At 36.2% G+C, this 20,054-nt stretch overlaps 1 protein-coding gene across 4 annotated transcripts; it reads right to left on the minus strand.

The window, feature by feature from the left end:
- Positions 1-127: 127 nt before the first annotated feature.
- On the minus strand, positions 128-16,685 carry dennd11 (DENN domain containing 11). Of its 4 annotated transcripts, none has more exons than XM_056478661.1 (10): positions 16,140-16,685; positions 13,883-13,982; positions 13,319-13,477; positions 12,846-13,002; positions 9,629-9,767; positions 9,313-9,444; positions 7,090-7,240; positions 6,934-7,002; positions 2,029-2,220; positions 128-1,657 (listed from the first exon to the last, which is right to left on the minus strand). In XM_056478661.1, the coding sequence occupies exons 1-10, from the start codon at positions 16,504-16,506 to the stop codon at positions 1,639-1,641; spliced, it is 1,485 nt and encodes a 494-aa protein (XP_056334636.1). In that variant the 5' UTR covers positions 16,507-16,685; the 3' UTR covers positions 128-1,638. The 4 variants fall into 4 exon arrangements, with proteins under 4 accessions (XP_056334636.1, XP_056334635.1, XP_056334637.1 ...); XM_056478660.1 differs by having other exon boundaries at positions 128-1,661; XM_056478662.1 differs by having other exon boundaries at positions 128-1,910.
- Positions 16,686-20,054: the final 3,369 nt, after the last annotated feature.

Raw genomic sequence — 20,054 nt, forward strand, 5'->3', positions numbered from 1 at the left:
AACACGCAGATATTTTTTCACCTAAAGAATAATAATGTGTGCTAGCAAACTAAACACTGTAATTTTAGATTTCACACACACTTCTTTAAGCGAGTGTTGTTATCTCAGAACTACGGCACAAAGCATATGGTAGAAAAGGAACCATTTATTCAAAATGGCAGTGAATAGGAATCACTGGCTTTAAAACAACAGACACATGCTGTTAGTTTGTATTACTGTATAGGTAGTGTGGATTACACTAGTGCTTTGTGATAACAGTAGAGTAAAACTCAACATTCATTTAGCTTGTTATTGTGACAAAGACTTGTGTAACACTTTGAGAATTGACAAAAGAAAAGAAAAATCACACATACACAATACCAGACAATTCAACCTGTACAGTTATGTTACACGGCTGCTTCATATACATTCTCCATTCATTTACAATCAGACTCTTAATAACCAAACCACATCCTACAAGAGGGTGGTCTGCATATTAATAATAATACAGAAGAATTCTCTCTGATTTATAAGAAATGTAAAAACGAAACATTTAATCAAATCTAGTTTGTAAGCAACAGTATTATTTATTAATAATTTAAATATTTTATTTAAGGTGATTTAAAGAACTTTTCTCCATCAAGCCTGAGTGCCTGCACTCAATTCCAGAAGTCAAATGTCACATTTGTTGGCGTGTTGAAAATTAGATGGACAGTAAACTAAATGAGTAAATCCTTTTCCATTTAGATATTCTTTTCTATCAATGAAGCTCAATGAATTATTAAACATCCAGTTTGGGTTCATAGAATGAACATATAAATGCAACCAAAACCACTGTCAATCAGCTCAGTCTGCTGCTGTCATCCAGCAATGATCAACTCAAACACATTTAAATAACAAACCCAAATATATACACAAATATAGTCTTTAACAAATAATTACCATGAGCATTGACCGATTAGAAAGTCAGAAATCACATTCATTTCTTCAGAAAGACGAATGCAGCATTTCTGTGTCTGTGTGCATCAACCGGAGCATTAAATGTACAATTTACATTCAATACCAATGATGACGGTGATTATAGGCCTATATCCGGGATAAACAAATGCACATTCTATGCTCCATTTCATTTGTTTTTCGTACAGTGATACCTGTTCGGTGGGTGTAATATAACAGAAACATCTCGAACAGGTGTAGACAGCATTGAAAGGTCAGTCACATTCATCAGCTAACATTTGAAGAGTTAAATAAGAATGACTGAAACCCTCCTACAGTGTGGTTCATTCCCATTCATGTACATTAAGAAATGTGTCAAACTACAGCAGCCAAGCTTATGTCTATTAGTCCATGCACAATAGATCACAAATAACACACTGACTTTTGACTTTGACTAGTTTTCCCCAAATGAAATGCCTGTTCACTTGTACATGATTGAATTGTTGTGACGAAGACTGTGAAAATCCTCACTGTCACAGTAGTGTGTAATATGAACCACCATCAAACTTTTAGAAATACATAACATGTCACATTCAGAGCAGACGTTACCAAACCGTTGTTCCCAGCAAACAAACAAAAAAAACATGTAGATCCAGGAAATGATAGACCGTTATTCCAATTCTCTGGTGTCCAAGCAGATTTATATCCATAGGGGACATCACATCAGTTCCCCCAAACAGCACTGGCTAGAAAAACAAAGTCACAACTGAAGACCACAGATTGAAAAAGCAGGAGAAAAGAGGCACAGAGATCATGTTTTGGAAACAAGCTTAGGCAGAGTCGAGAAGAAATCCAAGATGGCTGGTAGAATACAAAGCACACAGATAGACAGAGAAGCAGAAAGACGCCACCGGCTGCACGAAAAAGCCTGCAGACGGACTTGGGTTGTTGGTGTTGGCAGTATCAGTGTGGTCCAGAGGGGTCAGGAATGGCTCCTGAGAAAGCCAAGCCAGAGAAAAGAGAGACAAGAAAGCAGGTGATCAGTAGGCTGTGAGTTTAAGCCAGAACAGAAAACAGGGCTCCAGAGAGAGGGGCAGAGACGGAGGGTCTTACGGGCAGCAGGGGTTGTCGATAACCAGCATGACGTCGATGCCGTAGATTTCCAGCAGGTCCACAAGGAAGCCGCGGTCGCCTTGAGGATCCAGCCCCATGGCTCGCACGTGCTCAGCAGTCAGGGTAGGATCGGCACTCACCGCCACCTCAGACAGAGTCTGGAAGATTCGGTTGTTCTGCTCCATGAAGAACCTGAAATGAAAATACAAACAAATTACTAAAAGCTATTTAAATGGAAATGTAAATGATTTTAATGTACATTTAAATATAAAGTTCTCAAAATGCCTTATTACTCTTGACCAATAAAAGGCACTGTTGCCAAACCGATGTGGTGTGATTAGTGTGAAGAGACGAACCGCTTTAAGTTTTGTACACATCGGGACACTTTTCTCTCACGTTTATCATTAGTGTTTTTTGAGGTGTTTTTCAGAATTCAAACCCAGATGATTTTCATCTGCGTTATGCACAGTGAATGGGCAAAATTACCCCTTACATTAGATGGTGCTTCGTGAAGTTGTAAGTCATGAAAGAAAAGTGAAATGTAACTCACCATCAAATCCTATTTGCTACTCTCTACTCCTACTGCCATTATAGTTGCTTTTGCATTTATCATACAGCTCTTTGTGTTCAGACACCAATGAAAAAAGCAGCTCCACATTCATCTTGGCTGTTTCTCAATTCCAAGAACGCAGAGAAAGGACTTGCGTTCTCGTGGAGAATGGTCTTGCCAGGTCACCGTAGAAGAACGAAATCAGGAGACAGCGAGAACACCGAACGCGTGCACTGAGAAATGAGATGCCGCCTTTTTTCTGATGGTCACATGACCTTTACGCGTTTTTAACAGAAAATTATTTAAACATTACAGCATTTATGCAACTATTTTTGTCCCCCCCCCCCCCCTTTTCTATATATAGCATGCACAAAAGCCTTACAAATATACTTAGCGCAATATAAATAAAACTAATATGAATTTCAGCAAATAAACACCCTTAATGTGTTCATGCCTTTATTAAGATTTTCATGGTAATGTTTACTTTCACCGTCTCATTTAGGGAAACTCCTGAGATAAATAAGCTACATGTCTGAAGTTTAATAATAAATCTATATAAAATGCTGCGTTTCCCACCTCCTTTATTCAGTCGAAATGACTTCTGGGACTTCTAGAGCAAGTTCGGTGCTCAAGTCTGCATCGATGCATCCTCGGTATCAAGAACACATTTGGAAACATTCATGCACCCTACGTTCTTGCGGTCTTGAGTTTTGGAACTAAACTTTAGCAGTTGATGATGATGCATGAGGACGCAAGATCACTGAGGAACGCATATTGGCTGCATTCAAAACCGCCTACTACTCAGTAGGTACTGCACTTGAAATCAAACATACTACTCTGCCGTTAGAAAAGTACGTTCTATACAGTATGAATGTCAGTAGTATGAATGGAACTCGGACATACTACAGCCGCCATTTTGTCATGATCACGTGACCTACCCACCTGAGTTGCGTCACTTCACTCCCATTTATCATGGGATAGCGCAGCATGCATGTGATGCACACTACAGAATCTCGCCGGAAGTAGTAGGTCATCCGGGTACTTCTCGCATACTGATTTTCAAATTCTATGAATTCAGACATACTACTTGGCTCGCACATTTTTTTAGCGTACTATATAGTAAGGAAGTATGCAATTTTGAGAAACAGCCCTTGCCTCGGTGCGTTGTCATCTTCATTGAATGAAAGTGAAACTGGAATCATCTCGACTGTTTTGCACTTGAGCACCTACAAGTGGTGTTTACTGTAACTTCATCAGCTCTGGGCATGTGAACAAAAGTGCCAATCTGATTGGTGGAGAAGTCTTTGGCTTTTACGCCTGCCCTTTTGGGTATTGGTGTGCACGATCACATTAGCACCCTTTGTTTAGTCACAAAGCATTAAACGTGCAAAAAGCATCCTGGTGTGAACGGGCCTTTAGGCTGCATGCAAAATCACATACTTACATACTATATAGTATGTTTAAGCCTATATGTGAGCCGAGTAGTATGTGCAAATTCATAATATTCAAAAAAAACACAATGCGAGAACTACCCGGATGACCTACTACTTCTGGTGAGATTCTGAAGTGCGCATCCGATGGATGCTACGCTATCCTATGATGCCACATGGGAGAAATCATAAATGGAGTGAAGCAATGCAACTGACACGGGTAGGTCACATGACATATGACAAATGGCGGATGTAGTACATTCGAGCTCTATTCATACTACTCACATTCATACTGTTTAGAACGTACTTTTATAACAGTCATGTAGTAAATTCAAATTGAAATGTAGTACCTACTCGAGTAGTAGGCAATTTCACATGCAGCCATACACTATCACTCTTCCCTAAGGATCTCTGGGAATCTCTGCCACCATTTTAAAGTGTGTTCCACTTTGTCAAGTGGACAAAGGAAGTTTACGTGTGCAAACCCTTGACCCTTTGATTTTGACAGAGAGAGCAAGTCTGTTTTATATGTATGTCACCATCACCTATATGTCCCATATTGCAATGTGTTTGTGACATCACAACAGTGACTTGCATTCTCAATTCATACAAGTTTCCAAGTGCTCAAGGGCTTAGGGCATTCCATTTAAACACATTCCAGAACATAATCAATGATGTACATCTGAGTAAACGAGATGGAGGGAAATCATCAAGTGAAGCGCATAAAAAATTGGATAGGAATGCAGCCAAATGTTTGATGTCAAATTTGTGGAGATATATCTTCGGACGTACTTGGGCCTCATGCCAGCACTTGCTATCACAACTTATTAGCTGGGATGATCTAAAAATGATCTGAGACAAATTTAAATGATCTGACCGGCAGGTTACTCATAGGCTAGTTAGAGCTTGATAAGATGGTTCAGGCATGTCTAATTGGGGTTGGAGCTAAACACCAGCCCTCCAGGACTGAATCTGGGCACCACTTTTATTATGAAAATCAAAATATCAGACAGGGAGTTTGGCTGATTATGACATAATCAGTATCAAAGTTTTCAACTTGATCCAAGAAAATCAGTCAAGAGCAGTCTAATGAAAATAAGTGAAACTTATCAAAAGCTATTACCAATCTTTATTGCATTTCATTATAACCAATTTCCACAAGGTGGCACTTCCCAAAAATATTTTTGAGAAACTTCAGGGCATGGAGAAAACAACCTATTAATCTGGCTGGTGGAGTAACTGAAGACAGTTTTCATGCACATTTCATTAGTAAAGCTGGGGCATTTCAGATGGAGTAGCACTTACTACAGAGTGGTAACAGACTGATAAGCTATGGAAAAATAGTGTTCAAACTCTTTTTTTTCAGATGATAATAAATTTGAGATAATGGTTCTTTGATAACAGCTGCTGTTTCAGTAGCTTCTCTCTGTAAGCCACGACTCTATGTAGTAAATTCTGCTACACCTGAAAGCAAGTGAAAACACCACGTTTATTGACTCAAGCTCAGCTTATCAGTCGAGAGTTTGAAATAAATTACATATCATAGTCATGCTTTATTAGACAAGTTGAATCAATGAAAGTAGTTAAATCTTCTATCTATTCAAAAATGCTATTGAGGTTCCCTAGGTTTCTTCATGAGTTTCTGCGTGAGTGCGCCCTCTAGCTTTCAGGGGAGATTTACTATTGATCACACAACCGTGCTTCCCTTACAAGACGTGCAGGACAATTGTAGCTTTGCGATTTAATTGTGTTTGCAATTTAACTTTGATTAATCGCCCGGCCCAGTAACACATACAGCTATACAGTGGTCCCACACTATAACGGGCTTCACCTTTTGCGGTCTCGCAGTTTCACTTTTTTTTCTGTACAATTTGACATGCTTTTTTTTTTTTTTTTTTACAGTGCATTGTGTTCTGAGTCCTGATTGCCTATAGACCTTTGTCAATCAATCTCCTCCGTGTCTCATGTACAGTACACAATGCGTTCAGCTTGCCAAATTACCACAAATCTTCGATCGCTAGCAGTGCGAGTTTCAACAAGGATGCAAAAAAGCTTTAAGTGTCTGCAGCAAGACCATCGTAAAGGTAGTCGCCCACCGTATGTACCGCGCCATGCAAACATAGGTTTCTACCAGGATACGCACACTGGCACTGCAAGTCGATGCCAAGCTACGACTCAGGACACTGTTCATATTTCTGCTGTGTCACAGAGCCCCATCTAAATTATTTTTATTTTAAATAACATGCAAATGTGCACCGGTGTTTGTTCCTTCCAACTGTCATGTGCACGGCGCATCCAGTGTATGACCCCTTAAGGATTGAGTCTGAGTTTGGTTTTATTCTATTATAGTGGATTTTTCTGTGGATTTTATTGTGAAAGTTTGAACTTTGAAAGTATTTAAACAAGAGAGAAAAGTGTGAACATGTTAATGCCTGTCTGAGAAAAAGTGTATAAAGTGTGTAGTGAGGGGGTTTACAGTCTTTAAAAAAATCTATAAAAATTGTAAAAAATAAAGCTGACTACTTCGCAGGTTATTTTTAGAACATAATCCCACCATAAATGACGGACCACTGTACTACAAAATATGAAATGACCACGAGATGGCATTATGCTGAAACTCCTTTTTTTTTAGCACATCAGGTTGGGTCTGAACACTCTAAAGCAGCATTTCTAAACCCCACCTCACAATCACTTTGGTAAGCTCTTTGTTATATTCATCACATATATTCATATTATTTCTTATTGATGAACTTTTTGTCTAAACTGAAGATGATCTAGTTTGAATTTTACAAATATTAAACAAATGACGAGGAAGAATCTAGAAAATAGTTTAGAAAAAGTCATAGCATGCTAATGGGCGCTCACTTTACTTCACTTCCCTGCTATTATAATAAACTGTGCTGACGTGCATAATTCATCACTCACAGAATGAAGAGGTCTTCCTCATTGGATGTGCAATCTCCATCCACCTCCTGAGAGTATAGCAGCAACTGCCTGAAACCCATTGATATGATCATATGCCTGTGGAATTACATGCTTTTATTGGCTTTTCTTTCTCATAAGAGGTTCAGAAGTTTGTACCTTTGCTCACAGAGCTTGCGGTACTTCTCTCTGTCCGCACTGTTGAGTCGAAGCAGAGGCTGAAGACTCTCTCTGTGCGTCTTCACGTTCTGATTGTCGATGTACACATCATACAGCTCCTTCTTTTCCTCAAAGATCTTCTCTGTGGTACCTGAGAACACATTTATATTTTGAATAATCAACAGTTGCATTTTAGATAAACAAATTTATATATTAATATTTTACTGTAAATTAAACAATGTAATTATAATATAATTTTTATTTAAAATCTCTGTTTTAATATGTTCGTTTTCAAATAGTAAATTTAGTTTGATTGAAAAAAGTAGGCACTCCTAAAGCTTCTTCTTTGTAAATATTAAGCACTTTACAAGTAGGGGAATATGACCAATTATGGGAGGAAATCTGGGCCAAAAGTCATTCAACTAAGTTCTTGAAATTTCTTGTCAACACAGTTTACTTGTGTTAAAGAGCCCCTATTATGGGTTTTTGAAAATGACCTTCCATGCAGTGTGTAACAGCTCTAAGTGAAGTGAAATATCCAGCTAATGTTTAAATCTGAAAGTGTGCCGTGTTTAAAACTATTGATTCATCTATAAAAGAGTCGACTCAGAGTGGTTTAAAGGAATCATCGGGGTAATGAATCTAGCAGTGTCAGCATGACCTCAATATGGAATTTAAGCCCCACCCATTTGTTGCGCACGCGGACCTGGGAAAATTGAAACCTTGGCCCACCCACAAACACTGTAGGAAAAAAAAGAAGATCCCGATTGAATCATGTCGTGAAGACGCTGTGCTCTGTAGTTTGAAGAAAAGTTATTGCTATTTTCCCTACCAAAAGACGAGACAGTGGTTAAAGTTTACTTTTGCAAAAATACCTCAGAATTATAGCTCCAGCCTTGTGCTGTGTTCCTATCATTTTTCTGACAAGTGCTTCAGCAAACTACACACTTACAATGTGTGATTTATCGACGGTTTGTTAAAGGAAGGATCATAAAAGACTATTGATGTATGGGACTTTGTCAGAGCTTGACAGGAACTTTACAGAACACAGTTCATGGATCAGTTTCTTCCTCCATTTCACAAGTGTAACTAACTTAAGTGCAATTAAAATGGTTGCCTCCTTGTTTTCTCTAGCTTGCAAAATGTGTATTTAATTGTGTTTAGATACTTGTAACCGCTCCACGCGGCTTTCACTGTATCTGGTTAACTCTTTATATTCTCATATCGCGTTTAAAGCCACGTTGAAAACGCAGCATGTGCTGCTTTCTTTACTGACTTAAATTCGTTTGTGAGCTTGCAATCCTCTGCAGTTTGTCATTGCAATGGCCACCATAAGCTTTTCCTACAAACGTGTGGTGGTTAGATTTCAAAATGGCTTTTGCCACTGTGTGGATTAATACTGGATGTGTGTCATGGTTAAAAATAGAGCAATATGCTGGTGTTAAACTGCATTGCTTTATTGCACTCCTACATTGGGCTCACGCATGCACTCTGACTACTTCAACAATGTTAATAAACCATGTTGGCTGTCTCTCTCTGTCTCGTGCTGAATGCAGTCGACCAATCACAATAGACTGGGTCATCGGACCAATCAGCGCAGATTAGCATCGTGCTAAAGAGGGGTTTGGGAACAAATGAATTGCTAAACAAATCATATGGGAGTCTTTGGGATAATTAGGTAAAAATAAAAGCATATTATAAGACAGTTAAAGTGTTTTTTGACCTTGCATGCAGATCAGCCTGTTGTTGGACACCCCAAAACCAAAATATGACCTTTTATTATGCCTAATAGGGGCTCTTTAAGCAGCAATTCAGAACATACTTCTTTGATGACCATAATGAAATGTCAATTTACAATGGAAGGTAGTAGAATATATTAAACATGGTCTCTTAAGTTTGAATACATACTGTACATCCCAACATACAATCACAGCACATATAAAATATAATTTCAAATACAGCAATTTCTAATTTAAAGTCTTTAAAAAGTATAAAGACTTTTGGCCCTGATTGTGTTTCATAGCTGAAACTGGATGTCACTGGATTTATTCACAGAGTTATTCAACTGTAAAAGTATATTCATTAAATACAAATCAGTCGATTTGCGATTTCACAAACACTCAAAAACATATCGCAATTTCGGCTTTACTTCAGTTAATAATGCGGCCTTACACTTTAGAATTATGAAGTCTGAAACTAACTTCACTAAGCAGAGTCACTTACAGGCCACATAGGACAGTTCAGTCTCAAGAGCAGGGATGTCAGCTACATTGATGTAGAAGAAGGGGCGAAATTCCGGAACAGAGACACCCATCCCGGGAATGGACACATTAGCAAGGCAGCAGCAACAATAAACTAAGAGATAAAAGCCACAAACATAAAAAAGAAAAAATAATATTAAGTTATAATCTGAAAACATTCCAATTTTATATAATATAGTTGTAGATTAAAATATATGCACAATTTAGTGAGAACACCCAGAAATGGGAAAGTGCATTATTGCATTATTATTTGCATGTAAGTGGATTTCCACACTCACCACGATAGCAGACCACACCGACAGGGGGAGGAGAGAAAATGAGGATGCGTTTCCTGAGCAAAGCAAACTTCCAAAGAACCATAATCTGCTCTCCAAAGAAGCGGATGAACTGGGACATGCAGCCAGCCGGGTGTGTGATCTGATGGAAGGTGGACAAAGATGAGAAAAGTGATTATGCATGATCTGCTGCTTCAGATTTCTGATTAAAAGACTCACATTTAGACAAATTACATATTAATCAGGCGAGCATGTTTAGTATGAGAATATAAGAAAAACTTGACAGCTTTTAGTTCACTTAATAAAATAAGTTTGAATTAATTATATTACTATTTTAAATATTATAAAATAAAAAAAATGTAACATTGACCAATATTTGCAAATGCAATAAAGCTTTTTTTACCTACAGTTATTTTGAAAAAATATTAGTTCAAAAAACGATTTCGGTTTTTAATTTTACAGAACTTTGTAAATTATTAAAGGAATATTTCACATTTAAATTGTATTATTTCTTGTAACTTTTGTGCAATTTACATAAATATTATTTTTTTATTTACGTGCAATTTTAAAAACTGTAACTGGGTCAAAGAGGTTTTCTGAACAAAAAAGGGTTAAAAAATTTAAAGAATATCATACTTTTTTAACATGATTCACAGAAGAAGCCAACTAAATTGGAGATAAATCTTGTCAGGTATATTTAGAAGATTCATCATTTGATGACATATTGAAAGATCCTATTTAAGGATCACAGTCCAGCTCCAAAATATAAAATTTGATTTATTTACTTTGCCACTATCCTTCAAACCAATTTTTACCCATTTCACAACAAGAAGTTTTTTTTTGTTTAAATCTACAAGTATTTTACATTACTATTCTTTGATTTATTTTAAAGGAGACATGTCAGAATAACTATGCTGTTTCATTTATTTCTGTTAAGCTGAATGACGATAACAACTATGCTTTCCATGTATAGAAAAAAAGTACTTTTTTTGTTCTACTTACATCTTTGACCCAACAATATTGCTAAAAATCATACACATAGATTTAAAAAGGATTTAAATCTTCAAGACAGGACAAGGCTTTATTTAACAAACAGCCTAATCAAATCTAGTTCTGTGCTAAAGTACACATCAGCATATTTTTCACAACAGAATCTGCATATATGGAATTCTTCTTTAACAATAGAGGATCTTGTGGTTTGCAGACAGGGAAATTTGTCTCATAATAGGTTTTTCTGTTTTCATGAAACTGAAATTTCTCATGCTTATGCTGCTGCTGGGAGAAGCTGAAGTAAGTCAAGCTGATTAATCAGTTACACCAAATTATTAGAAATCCAAATATGTGTTGGAAAGAGGTAAAATATGAGTCATCTAACATTACTACTACTGTAAAAATATGAGAAATGGAGAACGTTTTCAAGAAACTGGAGTTTTGATAAGTAACAGAAAACAGAGTGCAGTAGGGCGAGTGTCCACCCAAGTGTTTTTGTGCTATATCTGTTTTCGTGAGCACTGTTCTAAATACACTCCACTTCTCCAACTGCTTTTAAAAAAGCAGATCTCTGAGCCTATATCACAGGCTCCACACCTAACTACACAGCTGGAATTTTAAAAAGCAGCACTAAAATCAAAGACTCTAGAATACACAAGACGCGTCACTGGTATAGTTTTAAAGGGGTGAAAAGTGTAACGATCAATATAGCGAATGAAGCCCCGCCAACTAGCACAGGAGCCAATCAGCGATTGCTATAGACCAGGCATGAGCAAACTCGATCCTCGAGGGCCGGTGTCCCTGCAGACTTTTGCTCCAACACTAATCAAACACACCTGAACACCCTAATTAGTGTCTTCAAGATCACTAGAAAGCTACAAGCAGGTGTGTTTGATTAGGGTTGGTGCAAAACTATGCAGGAGACCGGCCCTCCAGGATCGAGTTTGCCCATTCCTGCTATAGACGGACGAGTCTCTGGGAGACATCATTTTCTGCAGATTTTGTGTGATTCAAATGTTTGAAATTGAAATAATAAGACAGTTGTTGTTTAATTTTATTGTTGACTCCTAACATGAAATTTAATCAGAAGCTTGGAAAGCAATTCTGGAGAATTTGAGGTTTCCCCATTCAAACAGAGTGCCTGAGCATACTGTCTGAGAGGCGTTTCAAAGATGGCCGTCGAGTGAAATGACTTGCCTTAAAGGGACTTTGCTTATATTGACAACAACGGAAAAATATCTGCACTTGTGTTTCTGCAGTTCAAAAACACTTTGGTGGACATGCACCCTTAATGTCTGGTTTGGAAGTACTATTCCCATTCATTTTTCCCATAGGAACTACAACAACAAAAAAAGTTTGTTCAATTTTTAAAAAGTTCATTTCATGAATCAATGAATCATCAAATTGAATCAAACCAACCAGCTACAAAGAAAATCCTAAGTTACAAACTTTGGAGAAAAAGACAAAGATACAAGGCTTACAGATTTAATACAGGAAAGAAATACAATCCCATGAAGCATTGTAAATGACTGCTTTAAAGCTAATAGTTGTATCTACCGAAACAATAAATTTCAAGGTTATTTCCAAAAATAGATGTGTATACAAATATTTAAGTAGTTTGGGAACTTATGCTGCATCCCAATTCACAAACTACCTATCCTAAATAGTATTCGAAAACAGAATTAGCATGTCCTAAAGCGCAGTAATTTTGAAATCAGTATGCCAAAGGTTCCCGTATGGTCTACTATTTCTGGTAAAAATTCAATGTGTAGAACCATCCATACTTAAACCGCTAATACTACCCACAATACATTGCATGTTGGATGTGAATTCGATTACAACTACAATCTCAGGTAAAAAGTGTAAATAAACAACAAACATGGCGGAGGCGAGAGACCAACTGAGGCTTCGGTAAAGTTGTTTGAATGACTGTTAGTTAATATCTAGCCAACTGGAAAATATTTCAATCATGTTTTCCGTGTTATATTTCATGTAGTTCCGGGTCATGTAGTTTTTCTGCATAAATACATCTCCTGAGTGTATATGGTTTTAAAAATGTGTCTAATTAATGTGAACATAATGTTAAAAAAGCATGAATAACTACACTACAGGTCTGACTTTAAAGTTTTACCAATTATCATTAAGAATCAATTTCCCTATGGGGAAAATGAATAGATTCAGTACTTCTGAAATCTGACTGCTTCACCATTTAATATGTTTAACTTCAAACCTTCATCTCTGGATGCATGCAGCGGTTGACTATGGGTGCAAGAGCACTAGTTGGGCAAGCTGTGACCAAACCATTTCCTCCTGAAGGCAACACTGCCTTTTTATCCTCATAGAAAGCTTCCAGTGGAGAGTATTGGCCTGGACACTGCAACTGGTGCCTGTAGAAATGCACAGGCAAACGTAAGCAATGTTTTCAAACAGTGTGTTGCACTAAACAGGAAGTTGCTTTATTTAGAGGCAGACATTACACAACAAACATTTTGAACACAGTTATTCATGACGCATTTTTGCAAATTACAATTTTGGCATGCTTCACATTATTACATTAACATTAACTGAATAAGAGATGAAACTTGAGTCAACATAAAACAATAAATAAATCACATGCAGCTCAGACCTTATGTTTAATGCATAACGACGTCTTAAAATAGAAACCAAGCGTGCAAAGAGAAGGAGACTTGACAAGAATCTCACCGGACTTGGTTTTCTAAGAAGTGCATATAACGGTATAGCAATGTGTAGGAAGGAGACAAGATCCCGACAGATTTCATCCTCGCTCCACGTTCCAGCTCACTCTCCACAGGCATGTTAGCAAAGCACGCTAGTCCAAAGTAACAGCCTTTGCGGAAATATCTACAAGAAGAGACAAGCCTGCTTAATGTGAACTGATCTCTTGATATAGCTACATGCACAAAAATATGTAACTAATCCCTAATCAAGCAGTTTTCCCTCATGATGGCATGATATGATAACGAATGCGACAAACCCATAAAAACAAATCTTGTGTAACAGAATTCACAACATTTATTACATTGACAGGTTGCTAGTTAAAATGTAACATCAATGACAGATAAATGCCATAATGTGTTTTTTAAAATGCCTGATCCAAAGAAACTGAAACTTTTCAAGTAGTATATATTTAGTAGAATTTCCTTTGGTACAGTAATAGCTGTTTAATAGCTAGAAAAACATTAAAAACAACTATACCCTCAGCTTTTTTTGAATGAAATGGAATTTACTTATAAATGTGACTCTTACATGAAATCACTTGAGATCCGATGAGAGCCGCTGGCCATAGACTTGAACTCTACTCCTTCCAGATTGACATCATGAGGTAGGCACCATTCTATCATGTTCCCTGTAAATAAAAATGTGGGACTCGGTAAACAACTATAAAGCCATTGGCCCTGGTTTTAGTCAAATACTGTTTGCAGAAGAACACAGAAACTTTCTAAAAGCTTTTCTCAGCTGTGTGAGTAATAGAGGAAGTGTGTTAAGAGCAGTACAGTAGCTGGATGACTTATAATACTCTCACTTTATCCTCCATTCATTTACTTGCATGTGATATTACAGTACATGTTACGAAACTATGTCACGCACATAAACAAAAGCAAATGCAGTTGTAGCACTTGTATGATTAGCATGTGATGATTCTGAATTTAACGAACTGAATTAATGTACATTTAGATGGATGGATTAATAAAGACAAGAAACAGTTGTTTATTCCTCTGGCAGCTAGTAAAAAAGTAATTACAAAAGAAATTGGTAAAATTAAAGTCACCTACAGTTGAAGTATGAATTGATTCAACGCACACTATATATGTCATGGAAAATTTTTCTTTTTCATTAAGAACACAGACTAAATACTTTTTTCTAATTTGGAGTGAATGGATTGAGTATATTTCACCAATGTGTCTGGATTTTACTTGAATAGTAACTTTTAAATGTAATATTATGTGTCTAAATATATATATTTTCTTCTTTAAAGGAAATCTTGTAAAGGATTTGTAACTCCCCAAGTTTTACTGTTTATAGTTGTTGTTGTTAAATGGAAAAAAATACAATCATATGCAAGATCTGTAAGTCTCCTTCTGTATGAGAGATTATGCAAGTTATATATGCATTTTCTTTTGGAAACTCAAAATAGAAAATAAATAAAGAGCTGAATTTAAGATCGATAAATAAATTTTTAAAAATACGTTTTACATGATATTTTTAATATATTTGATTCCCTTTTCTTTTACTTCTTACATTAAAAGATCTTTGTTTACATCTTGTGACTCTGAGGGAATTAAATTAACATCTAGAATTTTTTTCCAAGCTGTGAAATAACTTAAAATTGTGGATTCAAATCATGTAACTCTGACTTTTCTTCTCTGTGTTTTGAGAGAAGGAAAACACAATGAGACATATAAAAAGTCACAGGACTGATAATAGTATATGAGGCCATTTTGTTGATGTGATACAAATCAGCGGATTACAAATTTAGCTTTAAACAGGTTTTCACACAAAAACCACACAAAAATCACATCTGTAAGAAATAAAAAACAAAGATATGTCTTATACAGGCCTGTAGCCGGGGGGGTTTGGGGGGTTCGGAGAGACCCACCCCTCACTGACAAAGGTCCAGAATATGACCCATACATGAGCTCATTTGTCTTTTTTTGACTGCTATGCCATTATAAATAGTAAAAATAGCCCATAGAAAAAGGCTTTAGGCCAGGCGGTATCCTTTGTTGGCTGTTGCTTCAGTGTGACTTCAGCTAATCAGTTTTGGCCAATGCTAACAAATATTTTTGATAAGTCTAACATCCAGCTGCGCAAGAAAGCATACAATCTGACGTAAGTGAAGTCATCTTTCGCTACTGTATTGTTTTTTTAATACAGCACTAAAAGCGGCCCATACTAAAATTTATTTGAATACTAATTTAGCGATTGTTGTTATCCAAGAATTTTCAAATGTACTTTTTTACAAGAGAGGCTAGAAAATTGTGAAGCTCTACATTTATTATTATTATAATGTTTTAATTATTTTTTTATTGAAATGGCCAAATTGTGAGGAAAGTTGAACGTACTGGCCAGTTTGTTATTTGCCTAATAAATGACAATAGGCTTCAGTTTTTAATGTAAAACTTTAACAGATTCCTACATTTTTCTAATGATAAATGATATAATAAATTTGGATTTTTAAAAATAAGTATTTTCATGTTTCTTTATTCTAAATCTTTAGGAAATTTTCTGGTACATCAAGAAGTGAGGTATTGATAACCATCCGACAAGCTAATACAGCAAAAATTGTGCTTAAAATGTCACTAGAATGCAGTATTTAAATCTCATAATTAGAAAATGAGGCGCATACTGTAACTGCAGGTCCACATTTGGAGAGAAAAAGAAACACCCCTTTCAGCAGGTTGGCTTTGGGCATGTTATAGCATCCTTATTTGCTACTGCCACATGCACTGTTACCTCAATAACTCGATTGACATTTTACTTCACACTTTACAATTAACCTCACCCGATCTTGTGTCGAAAGTGACCACAAACACAGCAACGATTTGATCTTTCTCTTCCCATCCAGTAATCCTGCGGTCCTTGACCGAGAGCCCGTGGAAGGCGCAGTCTCCCAGCTCATCCTCTGCTGGAGCATCTCCTCCCGGGCCGCTGTGCTGTTTATGAGGAGAATGAACAGCTGCTACACTGCTCGGTCTCGTCGGGCTCGCGTTCAAGGTGATATCTGCCCCTACTGTGGCCTCGGTCGGGTAATTTGATAGCCCGGACTGTAATGAATCGCCAGTGTCCGGTGATGGAACCGATGGGGCAAGTTCGGCCGGGGGGATCTCCTCCCAGTCCAGCAGCGGAGCGCGATCCGACTGCTCAACCATGCTGTTGTTTATCGATACTGATAATTGTGGAAATAAACAAAGTAGCGCTCAGTCAGTCTGAGCCACAAACGCAACGCGTGAAACGGAACATAGCGCTTACGATTCAAACGGTCCTGAAATGTAGTAAATCCAGACAGGGGAACAGACGCTGCCCAGGCGTACGCTGTCGACACTGTTTTGATGATGTCACACACTTCCGCTCACGTGGTGCGAAAGGTTTTTATTGCGATCAACCTCCTCCCGCCCGAAAAATAAATAGTGTGATGTTGTCTGTGTGCGCAGTTCCCTAAAATAAATATGCTGATGACTCGGTCGATTATAAACGTTCATCAGCAGTCATATTGCAATTGTTTAGAAACCACAAATTTTATTTAATTTTTTGATTGTTGTTTTGCTATTTAAAGAGATAATTCACCCAAAAATGGAAATGCTCTCACAATTTACTCATCAAGTTGTTACTTACCCTTCTTTTATTTTTCAGTTGAACACAAAATAAGATATTTTGAAACTGTTAGAAACCTGTCATAGCAAATACTACAGGCTATGTATATCAGGTTTCTAACATTTTTCAAAATAACTTCTTTTGAGTCAAACAGAAGAAAAAGAAACTCAAACAGGTTGTGACAAAAGAAGTTGAGTAAATAATGAAAAAAAAAAAAAAAAAAAATATATATATATATATATATATATATATATATATATATATATATATATATATATATATATATATATATATATATATATTTTTTTTTTTTTTTTTTTTTTTTTTTATTTATTTATTTTTTATTTATTTTTTATTTTTTTGATTGGGGTGAACTATCTCTTAAGAAATCCCCAAGAAAATGAAGACCCAAACCCAAAATCATAAAAACCTTTTGATTTGCTTATCTGTAAAGCTAAATTATTGTTGTATGGAGAGCGAAACCTGAAAATAATAAAAAATAATAAACTAATAAACATGCAAATATATAAATAAATTAGTAAACACATCTATAAATTCCTGCATAAATAAAGTAATAAATAAATAAATATGCAAATAAATGAACGTATAAAAGTCATTTATTTATTCATTTCTTGAACGTAGTTGCGAATTTACTTTTCCTCAGGTCAACATGCTAATGAGAGGGTGTCTGTCAATCAGCAGAAGCCAGTCAAAAAAATAGAATGCAAAATGTTTCTAACTATCAGCCAATGATGGCATAAAGACCGCCCTCTGCTGATTGACAGACACCCTCTAATTAGCATGTTGATCTGAGGAAAAGTAAATACGCTATTACGTTCAAGAATGAATAAACGTTTGAAAGAGGGAAATATAAACTTTCAGTTTAGCATTTTCTTATTCCCCCCAAATTTGTGTAATTTATTTAATTACTTACCTGCCCGCACTATTAATCAGTTATATATTTATTTATGCAGGTATTTATGGATTTATTCATTCATTCATTTATTCATTTTCTTTTCGGTTTAGTCCCTTTATAAATGTGGAGGCGCCACAGCGGAATGAACCGCCAACTTATCCAGCATATGTTTTACGCTGTGGATACCTTTCCAGCTGCAACCCATCACTGGGAAACATCCATACACACTCCTTCACACACATAAACTATGTACAATTTAGCCTACCCAATTCATCTATACCACATATTTTTGACTTGGGGAAACCGGAGCACCCGGAGGAAAACATGCAGACATGGGGAGAACATGCGAACTCCACACAGAAACGCCAACTGACCCAGCCGAGGCTCGAACCAGCGACATTCTTGCTGTGAGGCAATTGTGCAGCTCACTGTGCTACCATGCTGCTTTATGGATTTATTTAATCATTTATTTATATATTTGCGTATTTATTCATTTATTGTTATTGCAGGTTTTGTCCTCCAAATTGTTGTGCCAGACATTGTAAATTGTCAGTCACATTTTTTACTGGCTATAAATAAAGACTTAACCTGCAAAAACCTGTGAGTCTGAGCTTTTTTTTTTGTTTGAAATGGGTGAGTCTACGACTGAATCAAAACATTTTTAAACTTTAATGTTTTTGTATCTAAAATATTCATTTATAAGTCAATGAGACTGAATGTGCGTTGTTTCATTAAAAAAAGTAAAGCCATGTAGTTTTTATTTTGGCTAAAAATGAAGTGAAATCTCTTGTAAAAGTGCTTATCTATCATAGACAACAGGTTATAAACAATCTAAGACACACACAAAAAAAAAAACATTTATTTTGAGCTAATCATGGCTGCATTTCAGATCACATATTTGCATTATTAAAATGCAGCCTTGCATAATAAAAATTGGAGTCTTTGTAACTTAATAATCACACTAAACCATGTTGCTTACTGAGACATTATTAAAAATAATAAAATAATTATTAGCCAGTGTGATGCACTGTTTCATATATTTACAATTTTACCTGCATTTCCTGCCGACCAAGCATTATTTTTCCTAGTGGTATTTTAAACTAGTGTTTTGAATGAATATTTACTGAAGCAGAAGACCAGCTTGACAACAAGTTTTCAGGGGAAGTTGCTAAAGGCAGGTCAATTTGCTTAGAAATTGCAAAAAGATGGGATGTCATTACACAATAATCTCATTATGTAAACTGAACGTAAACAACATTGCATAAATCATGCAATCTGACAACAAATTTTATGATAAATGGAATGCTACTTTGGTTCGATATAGGTCACAATGTGCAATGCACTGTGCTAATGTGATGAAATTTTCTGTACTGATTTCTCACAGGCGTTGAATTGCATTGTATTTAAGAGTTACAATAAATATCTAAAACCTTAATAGATGAAGTCATGGTCTATCTATCTATCTGTCTGTCTGTCTGTCTGTCTGTCTGTCTGTCTGTCTGTCTGTCTGTCTGTCTGTCTGTCTGTCTGTCTGTCTGTCTGTCTGTCTGTCTGTCTATCTAAATGAAAAGTCCTGACACCATTTATGAACATGATAGTCAAATGGCTTTGTCATGTTTTCATAATGACAGTTTTCTCTCAAAATTTGTTCCAATGCAAAAAATTAAGATTTTGGTGACTGAAAATTCCAGAAAATGCTCAAGACAGCTCTATATACTATTTGGACAGCCATTTGAAAACTACAGTAAAGTTAGACATCACTGCATTTAGTGAGGTATCTGAGTACAAGACACTGAATATGTATTTTCCACATTTTACTGCATTTGCTCTTTGCAATTTCAATATATTCACAGCATTGTGCAAAGAAATAAATACACCCTTATTTACAACAAACAAACTACCTTTGGGTAGAGCTGTGCACAACTGTAAGCAATAATGCTGTACATATTGGAACTGAACACACAACATACATAGGTCTGTAAATCATTCATGAAATTGTTCAATTTTGAAGACATTTTTAGGGAAAAAAAGATTTACAATTTTATATAAAATTAGCCTGACAGAATTTGACAAGTTCAACATTTGTGTAATAACTCAAGTAAGGAAATGAAGACTCTTAGTTTTATATGGAATGATTATTCAGTGTTTAGTTAATTCTGACTGACATGACGTAAGCAAAGGATAACGTTA

Source organism: Danio aesculapii, chromosome 18, assembly GCF_903798145.1.
Source record: "Danio aesculapii chromosome 18, fDanAes4.1, whole genome shotgun sequence".
Lineage (NCBI taxonomy): Eukaryota > Metazoa > Chordata > Actinopteri > Cypriniformes > Danionidae > Danio > Danio aesculapii.